We start from the raw sequence: 15,249 nt of genomic DNA, 5'->3' as shown, positions 1-15,249 counted from the left end.
AATGGCAAGGAAAAAGTTAAAAAGCGTTTTGCATAAAAGCGTCTGCAAAATTAATAATTGTACATACACAGAGTTTAAAATTAGTAAATATTTTTTGCTTCAGTTTTTTATAATTTGGGTAAGTGCGTCATCTAGTGGATAATTTTGGTATTACAGATTAAAATAAAAACTCATCAAGAACACATTTTTTATGCAAACGTTTACTCTTAATTGACGAAACTCGTCAATTTACGAGGAAAGAGTTCAAAAGCGTCTTGGATAAAAGTGTCTGCAAAATGAATAATTGTACTTACACAGAGTTTAAAATTAGTAAATAATTTTTTGCTTCAGTTTTTTATAATTTGGGTAAGTGCGCCTTCTATTGGATAATCGTGGTATTACAGATTAACATAAAAACTCATCAAGAACACATTTTTTATGCAAATGTTTACTCTTAATTGACGAAATAACTCGTCAATTTACGAGGAAAGAGTTCAAAAGCGTTTTGGATAAAAGCGTCTGCAAAATTAATAATTGTACATACACAGAGTTTAAATTAAAATTAGTAATTATTTTTTGCTTCAGTTTTTTTAATAATTTGAGTAAGGGCGCCATTTAGCGGATAATATTGTTATTACAGATTAACATAAAAACTCATCAAGAACACATGCAAATGTTTACTCTTAATTGACGAGATAACTTGTCAATGGCGAGAGTTTTGGATAAAAGCGTCTGCAAAATTAATAATTGTATATGTTAAAGGTGCAATGTGAGAATTTTAATTGTAACCGACGGCTCAGTCCACAGATCACCTCTTCTTTACGAAACGCATAATGAAGCTATTGTAGCCGCCACAGGACAAACATGTCATTGTCTGAGACAACGTAGTAACAAAACGCGCTCTATAGTACAGTTTGTTCGTTTGGTGAAACATGACAGCTCCAAATAGCGACTTTCATGTAAGGGGACCCGTGGTGTAAGTAGATAAAAACGTTTCATTCTAAGGTAATAAAAACAATACAGTTCATTATGTAAGGTCTTTTTATACCACTGATAATATAGTTATGTATATTATATTGCATTTCTGTCAAGAGATCCTTCTAAAAGTCCCACATCACATCTTTAATGTACCGTATATATACAATATACAAAGCAACACTCCCAGAGTAAAAACCTATATAAAATTGCTTTGGTAAAAGGTTTTCTATGAATTTTTTAAATTGCAAAATTGAGTACACACAATTCAGAATAATGTCTGAATGTACCTTCATGTAAACGGTAGCAATTTTCCCACAGTCTTTACCCCTCTCCTCCTCCACCAGTGAGAAGAGAATGGAGTTCACTGGGATCCTGGCATAGGCCACTCGCTTGCCTCCACTCAGCATCCACAGAAACACATCAGGCAAAGTGCTCTGAGGCTACAATCACAACAGATATACAAGTAAGTGACTACTATCTATTAATATGTTAGAAAATTAGGATAAATATTCAGCATTACTTCTTGTGTCAGGAAGCGAATCCTCTTGGCGATGTTTTTCAAATCTGCTATCCTGTCTTTAACTGTATTCCTCGTGGTTTTTCTCTTCACCCGGAGGGCCTGCTTGGCCAGCATAGCCTGGGAAATCATTTACATGTATTCACTTGGTAGAGAGAAATATTGTTATAAAAGGTCCACTGTGTAGATTTTTAGCGGCATCTAGTGGTGAGACTGTGAATTGCAACCAGCAGCTCAGTCCACAGCTCACCCCTCCCTTTGGAAAGGTATAGTGAAGCTACGTAGCCACCACAGGACAAAGTCAGGCCATTGTCTGAGACAACATAAGTGACAAAAGGCTCACTATAGAACAATTTGTCCGTTTATGGCTACTGTAGAAACATGACGGCAACTTCAATGTAAGGGGACCCGCGGTGTATGTAGATAAAACGGCTCATTCTAATTTAATAACAACAGTAATAACAATACAGTTCATTATGTAAGGAATAAAAACATCAAAGTGACATCAGTGGGTCAGTAAGAATGTGTTGAAGCATCAAAAATACATTTTGGTCCAAAAATAACGACTTTATTCAGCATTGTCTTCTCTTCCGCGTGTGTTGCAAAGCCCATGCGCGAGACCAAAGTCACGCGACTGCAGTGACGTGAATGACGTACGAAGCTGCTGACGTGTTATCTGGTGCGCCCCAGCTGTTTTTTGTGCCCAGGCTTCGTTTACAGTCTGTGAGTTGGAAAAAAACCTTTGCAAACATGTCTGAGGATAACACGTCATCCACGTCACTGCAGTCACGAGACTTTAGTCTCACGCATGTGCTTCACAACAGAAGCGGAAGAGAAGACAATGCTGAATAAAGTTTTTGGATGCTTCAACACATTCTAATGCTGCGTTTACACCAACCGCGGTAGAGGCATGAAGCGCGAGTGATTTCAATGTTAAGTCAATGTGAAGTCAATGTCTGAAGGTCTTGCGGCGCGGATGAGGCATCTGGCGTTGCAAGGAAGATGCGTTTCCGCCTCATTCGCGCGTCTAGGTCGCGCGGATTGAGCGGTGTGTGCGGTATGCGCGAATGGTGCTCTTTGTGCATTTTGCGGTTCACGCGAATTTGCAGCTGATGTCCGAGTTGAAAAATTTGAACTTTGGCGGAATTTCATGCCGCGTTAACCAATCAGGAGCCTGCTTGCTGCTGTGGAGGCAGCCCTGCCCGGAGTCACTCATTCAACCTGAAGAAATGCTTGATATTGTCCGAAGCAGTCACACAAGTTCTTATTTCTATAGAGACAGGAATAAAAAGGACCTCGCTTGGGCAACCTGGTAAGTTGTAAATACACATTTCACTTTTGAGTCACGTGATGTTTATCAACCCGCAGCATTTATTTTCTCCCTATAGTAAAGGTTACCAAATACAAACCGGTACATCTCTCGATATATGCACAATCAACATCAGTCATCTTGCAAACAGACAACCGCATAGCACTTGCCCCTCCCACAAGAAGCGGATTTTGGCTCTGACACGCGTCAAATGCTCGCTTTTTCTGCACGTCTACTTCGCTCTACACGTGCGAATGCATTCAAACTGTTTAAGTGGCAAACTAGGCGCGGTAGATGCGATTTTGACGACTGATACGCGTTTGGTGTAAATGCACCATAACTGACCCACTGATGTCACATGGACTACTTGACGAAGTTTTTATTACCTTTCTGGAGTATACCGTACGTACATTTTCAATGAAGAGTCAAGCAAGCTCTCGGACTAAATATAAAACATCCTAAACTGTGTTCCGAAGATGAACGTAGGGTCTTACGAGTTTGGAACGGCATGAGGGTGAGTCATTAATGACATTATTTTCATTTTTGGGTGAACTATCCCTTTAAGTGATGTATAGTGCAGTCAATGTGTACATTTGTGACCCGGTCTGTAAAATCCCAGCTGAAGTAATTTATTGTTTTTTCCTTAAAAAGTTGGATTTTCCCCCATCTAGTGGTGAAATTGTATTTTGCATTCAAACGAATAGTGTTCTCTAGCACCTCGCTTTTCCAAATTCGTCTTGCAACTACGGTAGCAGTTATGTACTCACCGATCTCCTTGTCCGTTTCAGCTGGTTCACGTGTTCTGAAGGAAAACGTGTTGCGGTAGGCTAGTGCTTTTTGTCCCTCTCTACTATTATAGTTTTTCAATATGGCGAAACGACATGGAAGCCTTCTAGGATTTACCCGTTCAATGTAAATAAAGAGAAGAAATTCTAAGCTTACAAAGAAAAGTCAGAGGTAATTTGACACCAATGAGGACATATTTATAAATGAAGACATTGATTTTGACTAATAAAATACTTAAAATCCTACTTATTGTCCCTTTAAAATCATCCTACATAAAGCCAAAGAGCATTCTGTGAAAACATTGACTATTATCTTTCATAGAGTAAGGTCATGTCAAAGATTGAAACTAGTTGAGTTACAGTACAGAACAGTACAGTAGAGATAATGATAATAATATGGTCCTCTTACTATGTTTCTTTTGATGAGGTTTACACGGCACTTGTCCAGGGTGTTTTGGCGAGGATTTCTCTTTCTGTCTAGGTTCGTACTGTATTGCCTGTATAAATGAACTTTGTATTATTAAGTGCATCTAAAAAAGGAATAAGTGATAAGTGTCATTCAATGTTTCCTACTTGCAAGTGGAAAAGAATTCCATCACAACATCCACCAAACGTTCTTTAGCTTTGTATCCGGGTCTTTTCAACAGCATCTCTACCTCGTCAATGCCATATTCCTAACATGGAATGTAAAACACAAATCCTATTTTACAAACAGATCTGGAATGGTATATAAAAATTAACTGAGTATTTAGTATCTGCTTGCCAGTCGGTCAGCCATCTTGGTCAACCAGTTACAGTTGTGAAATCTGAAGGTGTGATCCTCAAAGTAGCTCCATACGTAAATGCAAGGTTTTTCCCGGAAAAGAGGAATGCAGCTAAATGATCTATATAACAAAAAATCACAATGAGTTATGAATTATTAATCTTACTGCACTTTGCAAATAAGCTGTCGAAATAAGAAGCATTTGTTCACCTATCATATTCAGTGGGCTGTGCTTTCCTGGGATCTGTGACGGATTTGTTCGGAGGGCCTTCTTCTTTTTCCAACTCATCCTCTGATTCTAACAGAGGTTGTCTGTCATCAGCTAAATTCTCTTGACTACCACTCTTGCTGGACTTGACATCTGCAGTTTTCCCATAATTCCCTGTGAAGTGCACAAATGAGTGGAAAGTAAAACTAAACAGTTAACTTATTGACTTACAGGCTGTTTCTGAAATAGCCCCCATACTCTTAAAGGCAGAGTGCACGATATCTGAAAAACGCTTTGAAAAAGAAAGTCGGGCCGACTATCAAAACACCACGCATTGGTTAACTTCAAATTCAAGGACCTTTCAAGGACTTTCCAGGTCCAATACCCTCAAATTCAAGGACTAAATGTGGGGACACATTTCAAGTGAGAGCAAGGTTACATTATTTTACCTTTTAAGATACATTGTTACAGTTCCCTTTCGAGGGAACTCACGCTGCGTCACTCCGGAGACGCCTCTCCAGGGGTAAGTGTGTCTGAATGTGAATATCAAATTCAACCGATGGTGAGGCTTAACGACAAAGACAGGTTGACGCCGGAGCCAGAAAGTATATCGCTATCTGAAATATTGCCAAAGACGGCGTTACAGGGACGCAAGAAGTATTGCAAGGGAGACGCAGCGTCTCGTTCCCTTCTCAGGGAACAACAGTTACATACGTAACCCGAGACGTTTTCATGTGTCAAACACAATTATGCAAAAAAGCATTTTGGTGTGAATCAACATTCGCATATAGAAGATATAAGCATTTAAAGCGAACAGTTTGTGTTTAAAAAGTCTAGAATTTTTATGATATGATCCTACACTACACAGGGAATAATATGGATTTTTTCCCAGAAAACTTCTTGTATAAAATAGATTCAAGCACTTTCAATGACCTGTATCTATGTATGTATATTTTCAAAAACTTCCAATGGCCTTGAATTTTTCCCCCAGATTCACAAAAGGATTTCAAGGACGTGGGAACCCTGTTTTTAGTGGTGTCCAAAATCATAGTGGACATTATTGGGTGTGTACACAACCGATGTACACTCATAACTAACCACTACTCGTCCACTAAGGCTTGGCGTCTAGGCGAAAGATGTTGCCCACACTGCAGCGCTTCAGGTGGGCTCAAGTAAACTATTTTAGTGAACTAATGTAAGAAATAGTGAATGAAGCTATAGGGGGCTATTTCGGAAATAGACACATATTTTATTAAGTAGTATGACACATGAAATTACTGTCATGTAGATGTACGGTCTATATATATATATTGATATAAAATAATAAACAGTTCAGGTACCTATTGAGAGCTCGAAAGTGACAGGTTTGGACCCAATAGAAGGATCTATCATTGTTACTTCAAACAAAGAGGCAAACAACAAAAATTCTTCTTTATCTCCTGTGAAATTCTGTGAGGAAACATAAGCACTTAAATGTTAAAGCATAATATAAATGTGATAAGGTAGAATATGTCGTAATGGGTCATATAATTTTTCAACCTTCAAAATCCAGACAGATATTGTGATTGGTGACTCACCTCAGGCAGAGGGTGAACTTCTTCCACTTCTACTGTGACAGCAGCTGGTACCTCGGCAGCAGTGTCCTCAGATTCCTCAGCCGGTCCACTTTGACTCGGCACTGCTAAATTAAACCATTTCATATTCATATTGAGCCTGCAGTAACACCTCTGATACATGTTTGATGAATTAATAACTTAAAGAGACAACATGAATCACATCATTTCACATACAGTAGGCTTTTGGATACACAAACCACATTTTGGATATATAAGCCACACTTATTTTGAAATAAGATACAACATTAAGGTATATTAGGTTATTATTAAAAGGAAATGCACTGAGGTGAAGACAAAAATATTTTGGACACTTTCTGGACTCAATCAATAGCATGTGCACAGTTAATCTATTTATTATAATCAGTTATTAACAGGGGCGTCATGCACCAATTTTTTTAAGGGGGCACAGTGTGCAAAGAAATGTATGTGTACATAAACAGACATTAAAAGAAATAGTAGCTATAAGAGTATTTAGTCTGTTCCTTTGCACGCCCACTTACATTAATAATATGAGAAAGGCAACAGTGGATTACATTTAAACTTGTGTCACTCACTTGTGAGTATTAAATACAACCTATGTGGCAGTCACATGGACCACAGCAACCCCTAAAGTGTGGTTCAGGTTCTTAATTTTTACATTCTGACCATTATTTTTTACAATGTTTCTAGTGGCATATTTAGTGGTTTTGCAACTGTTTACTATGTTTTGTCCGAAGAAGTGGATTTTATTTTAGAAGTGGAAGTTTCTAAGCTTGCATGCACTTAGGGTTCTGAAGCTAAAGGCAGTCAATTTTGTTAAAAATCAATAAAATGACAAAAGTGGCATTTGTAATAAATAAATAAATAAATAAGGCATTTCAATTACTGCCTAATAACTAGGTCATTGGCATTAAAGTGAAATGACTAAAAACTAAACATAGGAGTCTGATAAAAAAATCCAATTTACAAGAAAACAAGTCAGACGCACTTTTTTGCATCTGAACTCCTCAATTGTAATAGCTAGGAACTAAGAGTAACTTTAAAGGAAAACACCACCGTTTTTCAATATTTTACTATGTTCTTACCTCAACTTAGACAAATAAATACATCCCTATCTTTTTTCAATGCGTGCACTTAATCTTTGTACAGCACGTTGTGAATGTGTTAGCATTTAGCCTAGGCCCATTCATTCCTTAGGATCCAAACAGGGATGAATTTAGAAGCCACCAAACACACAAAATAAAACGTGGCAATATTTTAAGTGGATAAAAAAATGAGAACTATATTGCATGGCGAAAGAGCACTTAGTTTGCAGAACTTCAACCTCGGACAGTAACATCATCACTCCTGACTACTATATATATATATATTTTTTTTTTTATGAATGGTTTTTTCACGTTTTGTTTGTTTGTTTGAAAGCAGGTCTGTTCTTTTATTTATATGTTTATATATTTTTAGAAGAAAATTTTCCTGGAAGGCATTTTGTGAAACAAAAAATGCTGGAGGGCAATTTTTCAAAAAATGGCTGCCGGCAAATTAGTTAAGTGCACGCATTGAAAAAAGCATATATTAATTAGTCTACATTGAACATAGTAAAATATTGAAAAACGGTGGCATTTTTCTTTAATTCTGAGAAAACTGTCTAGGATGATTGCACAATTACGTGAGGTCGCGTTGGCGTGTCACATGGCCAGAGGAAGACGAGAAGTTGTGGTTTAAAAGTGCATATTTTTTATTTTTCTTGTCAAAAATGACAATCGTTTCGCTAGATAAGACCCTTATGCCTTGTTTGGGATCGTTTAGAGTCCTTTGAAACGATTATTTTAAACTGCATTAAAACTGTTAAGTGTTGGGGTCCATTAAAGTCCATTAAAATGAGAAAAATCCTGGAATGTTTTCCTCAAAAAACATAATTTCTTCTCGACTGAACAAAGAAAGACATTAACATTTTGGACGACATGGTGGTGAGTAAATTATCTGGATTTTTTTTTAAAGAAAATGGACTTAAAGTTTAAATGTTTTTTATATAACCACAGCCTGACAAATAACATTTTAGGAACCTTTATTTTAAAGAGTGTAGCTGAACAGATGTTTTACCTTCTTTGCTTGCCTTCCCTTTAGACTTGCGGCTCTTGCGTTTAAGCTTAAGTTTGCTGACGGCGTCCTTCACGTTGGAGGCACTCTTGCTGTCCGTCACTACAGATGTAGGGGAAGAATAAACTTCCACAGAGAGCGAGAGCAGGATTCTGCCCCTGTAGAAGATCCCCTCGCTCAACCCTTCATTAAGATCCCTGTGAATGTCTCTCAATGTGGAGTTTTTAGGAGAGCCGTACAGATTGACCCAAGATGGGCCAAACGTGGGGTTGAATCCTATTAGATGAAGGAGAGATGGCGACTACAGAGTTAGTGGTGAGATTAAACAGAATACAATAACAGAAATTTTAAAAACATAAAGGACACATGCAGAGTAAAAGAAAGGTCAATGATTTTCAATATGTATGAAGCTTGCAAAGCAGCTTTACAAAATAGAAAAAGCCAAGGCAATATTAAAGTCCATGTAAAGTCATTTCAGAGAACTGTTTCTAAACACATTATATATGTTAGAAATGTATTGCCATAACACGTTACAAAGACTGTGAACTATGTAGTACTAAATTGTTAAGTTACACCGTTGAACAATTTTTCCACATTTCTGTGTTCAGGATTAATTGGGCACACTGGAGTCACCGAGCAAGGCCCAGTCAAGCATCCATTCAGGCTGTAGCTGTACACTGCAAAAAATGACTTTCTAATACTTAGTATTTTTGTCTTGTTTTCAGTAAAAATATTTAAAAAAAATTAAATTAAGATGTATTTTTTTGATGAGCAAAAAAGCCTAGGCTTTCCCGTGAGTGGGCGTGGTTTCAAATTTGGCTGCATGCTTAATATCACCTTTTTTTGTGGTGTCCCCAACTGAGAACACATTTATTATCAGACTATACATGGACTTTAACTTATTATAAAAAGTATAATCTGTTCAACAAATAGCTAAAAACAAAGGTAGCTGAGGACATATAATGTCTAAAACGGTGGTTCCCAACCTTTTTCCCTTCAAAGTTACCCACAACACTATTTGAAGGCCCCACTCACTCAATTTTTTCCACATAAAATTAAATCTTGGAACATGGAATGACTAGACAGATTTATATTCGCTACTTAAAATGGCCATATCAAGAACCATCTTGATTTCTGCTTGTTTTAGCTTATTTTAAAGCTTGTTTTGTCCAATTTTTTATCATTTTAGGTCATCTTGAGGCCCCCTTGGAAATCTGCTGAGGCCCCCCTGTGGGCCCCGACCCCTTGTGGGAAACACTAGTCTAAAAGATAATACATTTGAAATGGGTACTGACCATTTCGGTTGGGGTTGGAGACCTGAAGAAGATCCAGGAAGTGTGTTGCCACAGCCACATCTCCAATGTTTGCATCATCAAGGATCTGGATTTTGATTCGTCGAGCAAGAGGAGGAAATTGCTCGATAAAGGATATCTGTTCATTCCACTCGGGAGCATTAGTGTTGTTTGCTACTGAAGTCTCTCCCTATGACACAAAATATTTAGAAATATTAAATCTAATAATGTTCAGATCTAAATAAACTGGCTTTATATTATTTTATATTTTATTGTATTATTTAACATGGTGGACACATTTTATAGGTGTCGTTAACTACTGTGTATTAAGAAAAAAATAAAATGTTTCCGAAGGAAAATTAAAAGTTGCGATTTTCTATGCAGATATGGCTATGAACTATACTCTCATTCTGGCGTAATAATCAAGAACTTTGCTGCCGTGACATGGTTGAAGGAGACTCAATGATATTACGCAGCAGCTGAAAATAGTCCCCTTAGTAACTTTCAATGACAGGGGACTATCGGGCACTGCGTAATATCACTACGCCTGCTGTTAAAGACACAATATGACTAAGTCAAGCAGGCTGCATTAGGTTTCAACAGCAACAGAATAAACTATAAATAAATAAAACTTAACAAACAACGCCTAGATGTCACTAATCAAATATAGATTTGTGATGTTGAATGTATTAACTGTTCTGTACAGAACAAAATACAGTACATAGACTATGATGTTTAGATTTAGGAAGGTTTACATTTCATTTTTTTCAACTGTTTTAAGATAAGAAGGGGGCTGACATCATAACTGATTATTATTTTGCTGAAATGTTTGCCAATACCTTGTATGGCAAGAGTCAGAGAACAGTTCAAATACTAAAGACACCTCAGCCCATTTAACAAACAAAAGCACAACCAGGGTGTGTGTGTGTCTTGTGGATGTCAGAAATCACTTGACATATGTGTTGCTTCACGTGGGACGTCAATGGAAATTAATTGTAAAAATGAACCTGGCAGAGCATCATAAGGAAAAGAAACCTTTTAATGTTTTGGTTCAGATCATTTGACTGTTTAAATACTGCAGTCACGCATAAATAATGACTGGTCATAAACAAACAACATGTTAAGGATCTAGGAATTTCAGTTCGTCCTGTTCTAAATCCTTCCAGGAATACTCTTCTGGCACAACACTTAAGTGAAATCAGAAAGGTTCTCCAGATGGTTCTTCTATGGAATCATGTTGCACCTTTTTTACTCTTAGTAAATTTATAGACAACCTATTCATGTGGCTTAGAAACAAATCTCCAATTAAAACATAAAAGATAAGCACCTTTTGGCCGGCAAATGTAACCTGAACATAGGGATCAAGAAAGACCTTCTTGTCTCTCATCATCTTCCCCATGAAACCAGAATTCATGTTGGGTAGACCCTCGGCTTTGTATATCCTCAGGAGAAACTTCGCCCAAGGACGTTCCGACGGCATTCTCTTAGGCAAGAGAAGGTTCCTACATAAAAGAGTAAAAACATCACTGATGAACCAAACAATATGTTTAGAAATCGTTTGTGCCGGTATCTATTAGACTGTTGAAAATGGAGCAGTGACACTCCCTTCTAATTTTTGATGATGTATATGCATGTGAACACCTTTTAAAATTGCCAACTGTCCCATATTAGCCTAGACGTCCCGTATATTTAAGCCTAGTTTATTTTTCAAGTACAGGGCGTCCCTTTTTTTTGACTGTTACACTGATCCAGTGACTAATACAGGCTTGTTCGACTTCATGTTGTCACGACACTTGGTAATGATCTTTGACACCTTTAATCCAATCACAGACCCCCTCAAGCACAAACCGTAGACTATACATTTAAAGGGACATTCCACTTTTGTTGAAAATATGCTCATTTTCCAGCTCCCCTAGAGTTAAACATTTGATTCTTTCCATTTTGGAATCCATTCAGCTGATTTCCAGGTCTGGCGCTAGCACTTTTAGCATAGCTTAGCACAATCCATTGAATCTGATTAGACCATTAGCATTGCGCTTAAAATATCACCACAGAGTTTCGATATTTTTAATATTTCAAACTTTACGCCTCTGTAGTTACATCGTGTACTAAGATCGACAGAAAATTAAAAGTTGTGATTTTCTAGGCAGATATGTCTAGGACATACATTCTCATTCTGCCGTATAATAATCAAGGGCTTTGCTGCCGTAACATGGTTGCAAAAGGTACAATGATAATACGGACAGCCCGAAAATAGTCCCCTTGGTTACTTTCAATAGCAGGGGACTATTTTCTAGCAGTGCGTAATATCACTACGCCTGCTGCAGCCACCTGCCTAGAAAATCGCAACTTTTAATTTTCCATCGGTCTTAGGACACGATGTAACTACAGAAGAGTCAAGTTTTAAATAGGAAAAATATCGAAACTGTTTGGTTATTTTTTAGCACGATGCTAATGGTCTAATCAGATTCAATGCATTGAGCTAAACTATGCTAAAAGTGCTAGCGCCAGACCTGGAGATCAGCTGAATGGATTCTAAAATGGTATGAATCTAGCGTTGCCACCCGTCCTGGTTTTCCCGGGATTGTTCTCTTTTTTGAGTCATAGTCCCGGAAAATTTATATTCTTTCCCGGGACACGAATTGTCCCGGTTTTTTGTGAAAATTAACTTTTAAAGCAGAATTTCCTGGTTTCAAATTAAAGCGTTTCCTTCCACTGTTTCTGTGTTCATCCAATCCTGTGTCTGTAACCGGGTAAAATAGAACAGGTAACACAGTGGATTGGCCAGGCGTTAACTTTTATTTGATTGGATGCTTAACTTATCGCCTAGCAACTACCTATGCTGTCGGTTGGTCGCACGCGTCGCATCCACAGATTCCACACACACATCCTGGATGAAATAGTTTGAGTTAAGTTGCTAGTCAGCTTTTTAAAACGATCAGTGGGGTTGGTCAAAGCTGAACTTAAAGTTAGATTAAACTTTAAATGATCATGCTTGAAGTTTAAAGCATTCATTGAGGGACAGCCGAGACTTCTGCAGGCAGCAAAAAGGGATGAGAAATACACATGGAAAAAGAGGTGAGAAATGTCAGTTTTAGGTTGCCCAAATTTACTAAGTTAACAAAAACAAAAAGTTGTTTATAATCTATTATAATACATGTAATCATGTTTTATTGCTAAAGCACATATCCTATATTTGTACAAATGATTATATTTTATAATAGAATATAATTATGCAGTATATGTTTACACAATGTTTATACAAAAATGTATATTCAATGTATTTAATGTAGAAAGGAGTCCAGAGTGAGTGCATCTACATCAGGGAGTGCATCTACTTCAGGGAAAGCATCTACATCAGGACAAATATAGGTTAGAGACGGAATAGAGTCCTACAACTGTTAACATAGTGTATTTGCAAATATTAGTTGAACCCCCCTCCAAAAAACAAAACAAAAATAAATTTCATCGGAGTGTCCCGGTTTTTCACAAATCAAAGGTGGCAACCCTATATGAATCAAATGAGCTGACAAATGAGCATATTTTCAAAAAAGTGGAATGTCCCTTTAAGAGGGTCAGATAATACGATTTCATGTTTGCTTTTATATACAGTGGGTTATTTAACTGTTTGTGCATATATAAGATCTGTATAGTTACAGGTTCGGTACAAATATTGGCCTTTATGCAGACTTTAAAGATATCAAGGTTATATTTTCAGTAAATCACAAAAACTGACTTAAGCTGGGTTTTCAAAGGCATGGTCACGTGTATTTATTTCACAGAAAAGAGAAGTACTCCAACAATTCTGCTATGTAACATATAGGAGGATCTTACTTTTCAATGTCATCATTTTGGCTCCCAACTGGTGCCAGACTGACCATGCCCATGGGGTCTCCCTTCATCACCACACTGACAGTACACTTCACATAGCCTTTAATTCCTGCACGGGTGTCTTTGGGGTCAGTGAGCGGAGCCCATTTCTGATAGAAACGGTGATCTGTAAGATTTATCACTGTGTTATTGTATTATAATGATGCAGCTCTAAGTCTTTAAGACCTATAATCACCCTTTTAAACCGCAAGTGATGAGCTAATTATCACCATTAAAATGTCCTGGGAATGTTATTATCATTTGACAAATGCAAAGTCTCGGTTCCTATTCTTCACTTGGACCGCATGCAGCAAAGCTTGCATTCAACATGCATATTGTTTGCATTCATTAAATGCACATTCACATTACTACCTGGTTGCTGATAGACTGTGCTGATGTCAATCTTAAATGTTCCTATGAAGGTCATCATAAATGCAAGCATTTTCTTATGAACAACCTAAAATAAAAGAAACATAAACTGCATGGTGGGAAATGTGGTAATGGACTGCTAAAACCAGTTGAAAGCTGGACAAAAGTAGAAAAATGTCTTAAAGGTATAGCAGAGGATTTTCTCGAATTTTAGAAAAGAACCGCCTTCTCCACTTTTTAAAAAAATGCAATTGCACAACACTCTTGATTGACAACTAGGAGGACCAATAGTCTTGATGATCCACCCGGAAATAGAAAATCCTCCGCAATACCTTTAATATTAACAATGGCACATTTTTACTTTTTATAGTTCATTATCGGCTATAAAAGTTGAATAAGATGGTAGGCAAGGAATACTTACAGAAATCTCAATAACTTTATCAAACAGCACATTCTGTGTCTCTTGGAATTCAAACATGAAATTCTTAAAGACAAAAGTGAAACGTATTAACCACAATGATTCTTAAATCGGTAGTTGTAATCTCTGACTTCTAGGTAAACAGTTACCTCATTGTAAAATGGACAGTTAGTGGATTTCTGAGTAGCCGTGTGTTTTTTCTCATCTCCGACAGTCACATACACTGCTGGGTTGATGTTCACCCCTAACAGTTTCTGAGCCTCAATTACATTTACATTCACCTTATGGAAAACAGATTTGAATATGAAACATAACCTTGTCAGGGTAGTGAAGAACTACTGTGGCATTTTTGGATTGTTTACCTGGAAAGACTTCACCTTGGGTGCGATAGCCAGCTCATGTTTCGACAAACACCTGCAACGACTATACACAGAAACATCAATTCTCGGATTAGATTTCAAATATGTGAATTATATAATAGACATTATGCAATGTTTTACATTGTATTGCTTTACACTGTAGGCTGTGATATATAGTGGAGTGTAATGTACAGTGCTGATGGTAATTACAACACCTCAGAATGGGAGTAAATGTCACATTGCCACATTCCATGTCTGTCAAGTCAAAATCGTCATCGTAGTCATTATCGTCGTCTTCATCTCCGTTCTCATTATCATTTTTCAAGAGGCTGCGACCGATCAGTCTGGTCTCACGGTCCAGCTGTTGAGGACGCAGACTTTCTGAATAGCTGCAAAAAAAGGGAGAAGATTAATCACTTACCTACAATTATAAACCATAATAAAATGTTTATGAAGAGTAATTATTAAAGATAAGTTCTTACCTTGGGTCAGCAAAACCTGAATTTCTTATGACAAGCTCTGAACTGAAAACAGTCAGAAAACATAAAAATTTACATACTACAAAACATTTATGGATTGGATATGGATGTATCTACACAAGATGGATGGAAAGAAAGAAGGGATAAATTGATGGAAGGAAGAAGGGGATGAATGGATGGAAGGAAAAAATGAAGGACGGAGGGGATGGAAAGATAAAAAGGTAAGGTAAAAGG

The 15,249-nt window shown here is 37.3% G+C and overlaps 1 protein-coding gene across 2 annotated transcripts in view; it reads right to left on the bottom strand.

Annotated features, from left to right (window-relative positions):
- fer1l4 (fer-1 like family member 4) overlaps nt 1-15,249 on the bottom strand; it is a 44,835-nt gene that overhangs the window by 22,260 nt on the left and 7,326 nt on the right. Inside the window, exons 6-23 of one of the 2 annotated variants that reach the window (XM_055184914.2) lie at nt 15,019-15,060; nt 14,752-14,925; nt 14,540-14,600; nt 14,327-14,458; nt 14,181-14,243; nt 13,763-13,847; nt 13,355-13,517; nt 10,848-11,022; nt 9,524-9,710; nt 8,232-8,504; nt 6,117-6,220; nt 5,880-5,988; nt 4,542-4,713; nt 4,332-4,452; nt 4,142-4,242; nt 3,978-4,065; nt 1,478-1,594; nt 1,245-1,397 (exon numbers count right to left, since the gene is read on the bottom strand). In XM_055184914.2, the coding sequence (XP_055040889.1) occupies nt 1,245-1,397; nt 1,478-1,594; nt 3,978-4,065; nt 4,142-4,242; nt 4,332-4,452; nt 4,542-4,713; nt 5,880-5,988; nt 6,117-6,220; nt 8,232-8,504; nt 9,524-9,710; nt 10,848-11,022; nt 13,355-13,517; nt 13,763-13,847; nt 14,181-14,243; nt 14,327-14,458; nt 14,540-14,600; nt 14,752-14,925; nt 15,019-15,060 (2,320 nt within the window). The remainder of the gene's footprint in view (nt 1-1,244; nt 1,398-1,477; nt 1,595-3,977; nt 4,066-4,141; nt 4,243-4,331; nt 4,453-4,541; nt 4,714-5,879; nt 5,989-6,116; nt 6,221-8,231; nt 8,505-9,523; nt 9,711-10,847; nt 11,023-13,354; nt 13,518-13,762; nt 13,848-14,180; nt 14,244-14,326; nt 14,459-14,539; nt 14,601-14,751; nt 14,926-15,018; nt 15,061-15,249) is intronic. The other variant, XM_055184915.2, reaches the window with a different exon arrangement.

Source organism: Misgurnus anguillicaudatus, chromosome 14 (assembly GCF_027580225.2).
Source record: "Misgurnus anguillicaudatus chromosome 14, ASM2758022v2, whole genome shotgun sequence".
Classification (NCBI taxonomy): domain Eukaryota; kingdom Metazoa; phylum Chordata; class Actinopteri; order Cypriniformes; family Cobitidae; genus Misgurnus; species Misgurnus anguillicaudatus.
Note: the sequence above shows the minus strand (reverse complement) of the source record. Positions and strands in the feature narration are given on the sequence as shown.